At 31.7% G+C, this 10,000-nt stretch overlaps 1 protein-coding gene across 7 annotated transcripts in view; it reads right to left on the bottom strand.

Moving 5' to 3' along the window:
* Positions 1–10,000, bottom strand: part of Foxp2 (forkhead box P2) — a 545,442-nt gene that overhangs the window by 244,671 nt on the left and 290,771 nt on the right. For 6 of the 7 annotated variants that reach the window (XM_047561345.1, XM_047561344.1, XM_047561343.1 and 3 more), the window contains one exon: positions 3,152–3,329. In XM_047561345.1, coding sequence (XP_047417301.1) covers positions 3,152–3,319 — 168 coding nt within the window. In that variant the 5' untranslated portion in view covers positions 3,320–3,329. Of the gene's footprint in view, positions 1–3,151; positions 3,330–10,000 lie in introns of those variants that run through there. The other variant, XM_047561346.1, reaches the window with a different exon arrangement.

Here is a 10,000-nt window from a genome sequence, read left to right on the forward strand (position 1 = left end):
AATAGGGATAAAGGAACTGACACTAAGAAAGTACTGACCAGATGTTTTTAAACACCATCACCTGAAACACCTTCAAAGCAGTACAATCTCATAAAACATTCAGAAAGATTATGTGACTTAATGAATGCTCAAAATGCAAGCTCAAATCTACCCTGTAAAGCAATCAAGTTTTTAGCAACTATTTTGACCTTAGTGACACAAACAATTAATTCTGCAAACCTAATATCAAAATAAAATTCTACATCTAATGCAGAATAATTTCTCAATGTAGTTAATCTAAAACAACATTTGAAATATGCTACCTCCATATATTATACATTCTAGTATTTAGTACTAATTTTAGAAGATTAGAAAAGAATGAAGGAGAGAGTAATTCATCAGGAGAAAGCTTTTTTAAAAACTAATTTTTCACTGAATATAAAACAGCAGAGCAGACGAACAAAGATGTGGCTAACATGCACATATCCATTATGTTACAAATTAAAAAATTTAAAGGTATTTCAGCTTTCAGAAATATTTCAATATTAATGAACTAACGGTAGGACAAAAGAGTAGCTATAGTTTATCAATCCCTTTTTATTACTCCACAAATCCACTTATCATTAAGAATTTGTTGCAATGTGTTCCAAACACCAACCCTTCCTTCTAACATATGCCTGATTTCAGTAAAACTACCAACCTCTATAAAAACACAAATGCCATACAAATTAATGTAAACATTATGTTCTCAAAACAGACCATATTCTGCCAGAAGTTCATGGTAAACAAAATTTTACTTATGTTACATCACTCACTGCCTTCCAAATTATATTTCTAAATAAGAGATCTTGGCCACCATGTTTATGAAAAGTAATTTCATACTTTGTGCAAAACTTTACATTTAAATAACAACATTTAATGATAAATTTATAAAATTGTTTCACTTTTTCACTTCTTATGAATATGTATATGAAAAGTAGTAAAAATATTGTGCCACTTTTAATATTTTCTCCATGATTTTTGTTTCTTTTGGAATATAGTGAATACATTAGAATAAAAACTAATAACTGCATTAATTTTATAGTAAAGACATACTTCATGAACTTAAAGGCCTATTCCAAATTACACTCACAGAAGGACAAAAAAATTCAATAACCACAAGTATCTAACTAAATTAATACAGTTAAAACATAAACAAGGGAAGGGACATTTAAAATGAGTTTCACATGTCAATTTGTTAAAATATTACATATCTTCCTATGAATAGTTCCTGATGAAGCTGTGTAGGGACTTACTATGTCCAGTGTGTTCAGTCACTTTTAGAAGGTACTCTAAAAACATGCAACACAGAAGTGAAGTTTCTAAGTCCTATAAGGAACACAGCTTCTGTATTTACTCGTTTATAGTTTATACAAATGAACTGTGTAAAACAAAGTAAACTTCAAACTGAGGTTATAAACACACCTTATAGAGTTAATCATAAAACGCCTCCAGAGTACTATAAAGCATAGCCATGATTTTACTATTTTCTGTTTACTTAAGATCTAATCAGAGCTGTATAGAAAAAGAAAGTCGTTTCTTGGCATTTTCTTTTAGAACCTGTCATCTACTAGTACTCAACTGCGATGCTCATTTTCAATAGTTATTTTCACTTGCCTTTATAAATGCAGTCCACTGGATTCTCAGGTAAAACAGAGTCTGGATGTAAATGCTTAGGGTTCTTATTTAGGGGTTAGAAAGAATTATTATATCACTCCACTGGTGTGATATTTCCTGTAAATACACTAAAGGAAGGAAAGGGCTATCTTGCAACTGGTTTTATTAATCTGTAAAATAGGCTAATTCTTAGACTTTGGTTGACCTTCAGTTCCCATGATGGGAATTAATAGAATGTTTCAAAACAAAAATAAAAATTAACTTGCTAATGATTACTATGAAAAATGACATAATTCTAAAATAATACATAAGTCATACAAAGGGCTATGCCTGGCTCTTTTAAAAATTTTTCTTTGAAACAATGCCTAAAGGTTGAGACATAATTCAATCAATATAACTTTTTAATGCTGTTATTATCTTAATAATCATTCTATTGAATTTCACTATAGTGTGGGCATCTGCTCCAACTTTTGAGATGCATTTTTCTCTTTATTTATTACCTTAAAGATATGAATGATGTATTGATTTGTAACATTTTCAGTAATAATCCATTATTCTAGTGAATTTAATTTTAATGATTACTTTTTGGCATTTAGTTTTGATGTGATCCAAGTTTTAAAGAAATAGTCTTTATTGTAAAATACGTAGAGTCTTTCCAAACAGGTATGCTCAATCTGGCCTAATGTAAGCATATACTTTGAAAGCTTTCTATTCTGTCACATTTTCTACAGACTTGAGTCACTGAAGAATATAGTGGTTATTCTTTGGTTGGAAAGAAAATTTCATCGATAAACAAAATGGGAAAAAGTGAATCTGTCTTATAAAGAGAATAGTGGACTACTTAAAAGTATACCTTTATTTTTCAGTTATTCTTTTTTTCTAGATTTAGAGCAAAACAGCTTTTTATGACACACTAGAAGAACACAAAAAGTACTGTTACATGTTATCAAAAGATTATATTCAAAATACCCAGGAATGAGTTTTCAAGAAAAGCGACATAGATGATCACACTGTTTATATGTTTCACGATCTCTCCACAGATTTCCACTAATTAAGAGATAATATTTGCAACTATCACGGGCAAGCATCTGTGTTGTGAAAAGTCCTTGTGGTCCTTTTCACCTTAGCTCAGACTTGGAAGAAATTCATTGTATAAGCAAGTATCAAGTAATGTGGCCCTCTGGTGGAAAACTAAGAATCACATTTTGCAGCACAATGTTAGACAGCAAACTGGAAGCTGTAAAATATTTGTTACAAAGCTTTACAGACCCTTTCAAATATCACCCCGTGAACTTAATTAATATCCTGACACCTGAAGAGCGCGCTGGTGCTGGTATGACGTAACTAATATGAAAATCATATCTTTACTCATCCTTCAATCATGTTCCAGATAATAATAAATTCTCAGCACCCTTTAGCTTCAAACAACATGCTCAATTTGCTAGGAATACATTTTTCCTGTTCAAGAAAACAGGCTTATTTGTCTTAAGGAAGCACTGAGCAAGACACAACTTACCTGCTGTTGTTGCAGATGCAGCAGTTCCACTGTGCTTACTTCAGAGCTGGTGTCACCACTTGATCTTCCATCTCTGCTGCCAGCATCTAATTGGCTGCTTAGAGTGCTCATTCCATTTTGATTCATTGAACTGTTGCTTATTGTCTCTGTCGCAGATTCCTGCATCATGACTTAATACCTAAAAGTGATTAAGAAGTATCAATTAACACACGTTACACCTTCACACTTCCATTATCAAGATGTCCCTCTCTGCCAATTACAGAGACAGCATCTTTGGGGGGGGGGCTTGAATAGTCATTTACCAAGAAAAGCAATACAAATTCAGCTTTCATCCAGATACTAATCACTGAAATTATGGTTTCTATAAGCAATTTTTGTGTGGTTACATTTAACAACCAAAGTACCATACCATGCACATAGCATGGTCAATAGCATTTATGAACGAACACATTTTAAAGTCTACCTATAAAACCAGTTTAAATGAAGGCACGATTGCACACTCTGTTCTATGTTTCCTATTATCTACCTTTGACAACCATGGATGACTATACAGCCTTATTTTAAATATTCACTATCTTGATTCTGTCAGAATTTTACAGCACATCTTATGCAAGGCTGTTGTTTAATGATGCACAGCTAATCATACAAATTAAAATTTTGTAAGGGTGTTACAAATCATATGGTATCAACCAATGATAAATAGTATAATGGGTTTCTTTTTTTTTTTGTGACTAAATAAAATTTTGCCTTGGAGGCATTTTAAGAAAAGCTCCTGCTGCAAACACGTCCGATATTGCCTATTTTTTTAATCAAACAGCTCATATTCATTTATTTTTCTGACATTTAAAACATTTAATACTGTCCTTCCTGGGAAGTAATTAAGCTTATGCATGAGCAGCAATCAAACTGTTCACTTGAAGATGACTTAAAACTCAATTTTAACATAGGCAAATAAATGAAAGATATAAAATTAATTTTCCAGGCATGTATTAGATATGAAAGCTGGAAATAAAATCTATCAAGAATATCACTAATGATTGTGCTAAAAACAGCATAAATTATGCATATTACCTTCTCTACAGTAATAAATGTTTTATCATTTTCACTGCATAAATATACTGTACTTTCAGGATAGCAATGAGATGTCCTGCCAAGATCAGTGGAAATCCTTGCAGTAAATAAAGAACCAATGTGCTCTTACAAACCAGAATTTCACAGTACATCTTCAATCTGTGGTTTAGAAAGATCAGTTTTGGCTCCCAAAGACATACGAACCCTATGCCATCCCCTAACAGATTCACTTCTCTGTTTTACTTTTGTGAACAGAATTTCAGAAACAACCTGGCTGCGCTGTGACTTTAACAGTAATGCTACCTAGAGAGTGGACTTAGCCTAAAGTAAAGGAGGCACTAAACTTACCACTCAATTTAATTTCTTTTGCTATATGATTTCACTATTTTAAATTGGTCATATTTTAAAATGTTTGTCCATTTATAATTTTGGGATGCATTTTTTTTATTATAAAGAAAACATAAGCTTACTATTTCTTCCTTCCCCCAGGTATCTTATAATGTGATGTCTCTCTCTCTCTTACATACACACACACACACACACACACACACACACACACACACACTTAAACACAGAAGCATAAACACATCCAACAGTTATTTTGAATACTATTATTATATTATTAAAATTAATAGTTATAACAGTTTTAACAGATATTTTCAATAAATCTTAAATCATTAGATTAACTCTACAATATAAAAAGTTGATTAAAAGGCATACAGACTTATGACATGACAGACTATCAATAGCTAGATTCATAAAGCATGTTAGCATATCAAAATTTACATATGCATCTTAAAGCTGTTTTGATAAAAAATACCAAACGCAACAACCAGAATACACAATCACAAAGGAAGTGATTGCTATATATTTGTAAACAACTTTTGAACCAAATGTGCTCATGAATAAATAGGTTTTGTTAAACATCTTATTGAACATTAACAAAGAAAAATCATATAAATGAAAACTGATACACAGTGATGGATTTTATAAGAAAAAAACAAAGCTAATATTCTTTTCTGAGATTAGGCAGCTAATAAGTATTCAAATTAGGCATAAATTTTACATGCACAATGTTTAAAATATTCAGAGAAAAGGTCTGATTGCCTTTAGTAGTTATATGAGAATTATAATTTTGGTCCTCTCCAACTATAAAAACATATAGATATAACATATATATGTATCATATTTAAATTTTACTTTGGAAAATATATATATATGTTTCTAAGTTTTTTTAATCTATCATCCAAATTTATTGTTAATGCTTATTATCTCTGTGGAGTTTGAAACACAAAGAATAAAAGTGGAAAACTGTATTTTCAATGTAGCAGACAGGTGCAGCATTTAATATTAACTTTGGTGTATTTATGTCAGGATCAACTAGATGAATAAAAGAATTCTGCATGTATTACTGTGCTATAATCAAGACTATCAAATAATTAAGAATAATCAACAAGCAGAGAGTTCTGTGTCTAAATCTTTACTACAATTCTGAAGAAAGACCTATAGAACTTCCAATTCCTATCAGCTAAAAGATTTTAATATCCCTTGTGGAGTTTTAACTTGTGGAGTACAAATTTGTGATTTACATTTTAAGTTCAGTCACTTAAGAGTTAGTAAAAAAAATAATGCTTAAGAAAACTGTAACAGTGATAATACTTTTTGCTCTACAAAACAGGCACATCTGAACAAATAATATGGAAAAAGGAGGGTAACTGTGCAATTAGATGATAATAATGTGCATTTCATCTAAAGAAATGCTGGAATGTGCCCACTATAAAGGAGACATTTCTTTACAAATAACATAGTTGATTTTTAGTATTTGCTAGGTTTCTCCTAATAACATAATCCACACTTATTTCTCACTAGAAGAAATATTCCTAACACAAAATGAGGAGCTGTTTACCTTTTAAGTATATTTTAAATAATTATAAATTCAGCATATTCTTTCAGAGTGGATGTGCTTGTGATTCCAAACACATCAAACTAAATTATTCATTCTTCTCAATCCTACCACAAACATTTTACAAAAATCAGTGAAAATAAATTCCAAGTCATTAAAGAGAAAGGTGAGTTTGGGAGTCGCTGTTTTAATGTTTGTCTGAAGTGTAAGTTAAACCCCAAGTCTTTCATCATACACAACTTTTAGTCACGTTAGAAATTAACTCTTCAGATCTTGCACTCAAAAGACATAGTTCTACTTTTCTTCCCTGCATTAAGTTTTCCTTTCTTTCCCTTTTCTTTTCTTTCTTTTTTTTTTTTTTTTTTAAGCAAGTCACTGTACAGATACTTATTCTCTACACCACTTCCCTTTTGAAACATTAAACTGACACTGGAACTGACTGCACAAGATTGCATTTTCTCTTCCTAAACAACTTGAATTGAAAGGTTACTTAGTGTAACAATATTTACTTGCAGAATTGTGTTGTTACCAAGGGTATAATGGATGGTGGCTATGCAGGTTTACGCAAGAATGAGTGAAGCATGAGGCATTAGCCATGTGTTTGACATGTTTCAAATTGCTATAATCCAGCATTAAACACACCCAGCAATTCATGCCATTTCTTGCAGCCATAATCTTGAATAAAGCGTGCACAACCACTTATTATATAAATTAGTATATGACTCCCTGTTATAGTCACAACAGTGCTTTTGTGTTTATTTTGCATCAAGATGTAGTCTTTTATTTGTACAAATAGCAGGATATAAAGACATAGCTCAATTAGACCTCCTTACTTTATGATAGGGTAGTACTGAATGCTAGATTTGTTGGTTTTATTTTTTCCTTTTAAGAGTTATAGGTTCTATTGATATAAAACTGTACCATGTGACATAGTTATATGCCAGAGCAATAACATAAACCTGCATATATCCTATTCTGCATCTGCTGCAACACTGAAAAGTTTGAAACTCAACCAGGGTAAGTATGGTTAATTGTGTTATTCTAACCACCACCAGGGACACTATTGGTCCTAGGTGCTTACTCAACATCATTTTTCTGTCATCTTCTCTAACTATATCTCTCTCCCTCTCTCTTATCTTCCTTACCTCCCTTCCTTCCTTCTCCCACTTTCCACCTCTGCATGTATGTACATACATACGTGTATGTGTGTGTATGTATGAATCTTAGATCAGTCCGTCAATCCATCCAACTATGTAGTCAGAGATGGTAAGAAGGGAAAAATAGCCCCCATCTTCCACCATGCTTCCTTTTCTTTTGGTGCCTTAATATTAAGCAAGCTTTGTTACTGTTGTTTTTTACTTTGGCATTTCCCATTCAATGGAAATAACTGAATGAAAAAATAATGACTTCCTGAAAAACTAAGAACAAATAACAGTACATATAAAAAGTTTTTAACTATTTATTTCTAATTTTCTTAAATTATTTAGTGACATTGAGATATTTTATGTTCAGTATCTTACTTATTCTAGTGTCTTATTTATCTGCCACAAGTATACACCAGGCTAAAAGAATTTAAAATAAGATATTTAAAGCAAAGTAACCCATCCTATTGAAAATTATCATATATTCTCAAATACATCTCACTCATGGTAAATTCTCAATATTAAACATTATTGAATATTTCTGATGCAGAGTCACAGAAGAAAGGGTGAGGAAAACCTACGTAAGCAACAAAGAAATCATATACATTAACCTGAAAACATTAGCTAAATTCTAATTTTGAAAACTTGACGATGATATAAAATTCTGAAAGAAACTAGAATTTAAATAATGATAACTTTTGTGCTCTAGTGAAATTAATTCATCATGGATACCATGCCCAGTGCATTTGAAATCTAGCCCTGCTTTGCTAAAAGTCTTTAATACTAAGATTGCCTAATAAATCAAAATGCCAAATATGAAGGGCATACTTGAATGTGTAAGAACAAAAATTGAAAAAAATACATGAATATTTTTAATTTTTTGAAACTGAAATAGGATGTCCTTTAACATGGTTTGAAGAAGGGCATCTGTATCATAAGTGATATGAGATATTATGATTTTAAGTAAATGAAACCAACTAGTTTAAAAAGTATTCATCACTTCTTTTTACTGGCTTAAACAAATGCCTTAAAATCCTATACACAAATTAAAAGTCATTGTCTTGAACAAAAAGATACTTTAGTTAAATTTCAAATTTTCATTGAAAAAGTTAATACACAAACATGCAAAGTTATAGGACATTTTTAACATGTTTTTCTCCCCTAAAAAATGATTACCTTTAGCAAACAGAATAGTGTTAGAGTTTCAGTAATGACAAATATCTGGGGAATATAATAGAACAAATGAGAATCTTATATTTCAATTCAATCTGCTATTGATTAATTTTGCAACCTAGTATTTATATTATGTTTTGTTCCAGGTTCAAAAATAAACTAAGTTTAAGACATAAGAAATGAAATGTTTAAAATTCCATTATGGAAATAGTATAAAATGCTAAAATTAAGTGTTTAATCTCATGCTATTTCATTTAAAGAAAGGGCAATGATGGGTTTGAAATAGTGGTAGTTTTGTAGATATATTACATTGCAACATTATGATTCTGTACCTATAGTTCAATGACTCCTGTTCACAGTATAACTGGAAGAGGTTTGAGAGTACTGATGGTTCTGGTGAAATAATTGCTCAAAAACATATTTCAAAATGATATTTTTACATTAATCTTTATATTCTAAAGTCTATAGTCTCACACAACTATATAATTTGCATATAGCATCTATTTTTCAAACATATGAAAATGTACACCAAGTTTTACTTTTTAAGGTACATGCTGAATGGCCAGTCTTCCTTTTAAATCTACAAATTTCAATGACAGTTTAATTGATTAAATCGTTAATAATGTTTTCAATAAGTCTTTTATGTATACCTATTTATTTTTTAAACAAGGGAAGAAAGAAGCTTAGGAAAAGTTTGTTTCATCATGTTACTCTATAACATCTGACAAACTGAGTTGACATTAATGTACCGTATCAAAAGGTAATGTTTTTTGCAATGTGTTGAACTATCTATATATCTTATGTATGTGAGAAGAGTACATATAAACTAAAGAATGTTACCTAGCTGACAACTGGTTACAGTTTACAAGATACCTGATAAGCAAGTATCTTCTGTCACACGTTTATTCTACTTATCTAGAGGAAAAAAAAAAAAAACCTTAAAATTCCTGAGATCAGGAATATTTCAGTATAGGAAACGGAGAATTTAATAGTAAAAATGTTAGAGCAATAAGAAATAATTAGCTCTCCAAGAACACAGAAAGACCTGCCTAGCAGGCAAAACCTCTCTCTTTTTTATTTAAAAAGCTTAGTGATTGAGTTGTGCAGGCTTCCATGCAGTGGGTCCACTTACAGTCAAATTCCCAAAGGCTGGACTACTTGCAATAGCCTCCACTCATCCCCTGGCTAATGAGAGCCTGAGCATGTACTTCTCTTCTGATGGCATTTTCACCTTTCCTGCCACATATCTTTCCTTAACCCTCAAGCTGACTTTACTTCAGTCTTCAGTCTCCCGCCCACAGCAACTCCCTGGGATCCCTTGCTGTTTTTCCTGAGCATAATACAGCTCTTCCACACATCCTCATTCTCTTGCCCTCTCAGCACTTTTCACTACCAGGCTATCTTTTGGGCGCCAAATGTCCCTTTAATACTGCTCCTCACCAGACCCACCTCTTGCCTTCCCATTGGAAGACCCACAGCATAGGCGGTACACTTAGAGATATTTCTTCCACCGGCCTCTACTTACTGCAAAAGTCCAACACAAGCCTAGCAGGTGAATGC

Source organism: Sciurus carolinensis, chromosome 8 (assembly GCF_902686445.1).
Source record: "Sciurus carolinensis chromosome 8, mSciCar1.2, whole genome shotgun sequence".
In the NCBI taxonomy this organism is placed as follows: Eukaryota; Metazoa; Chordata; class Mammalia; order Rodentia; family Sciuridae; genus Sciurus; species Sciurus carolinensis.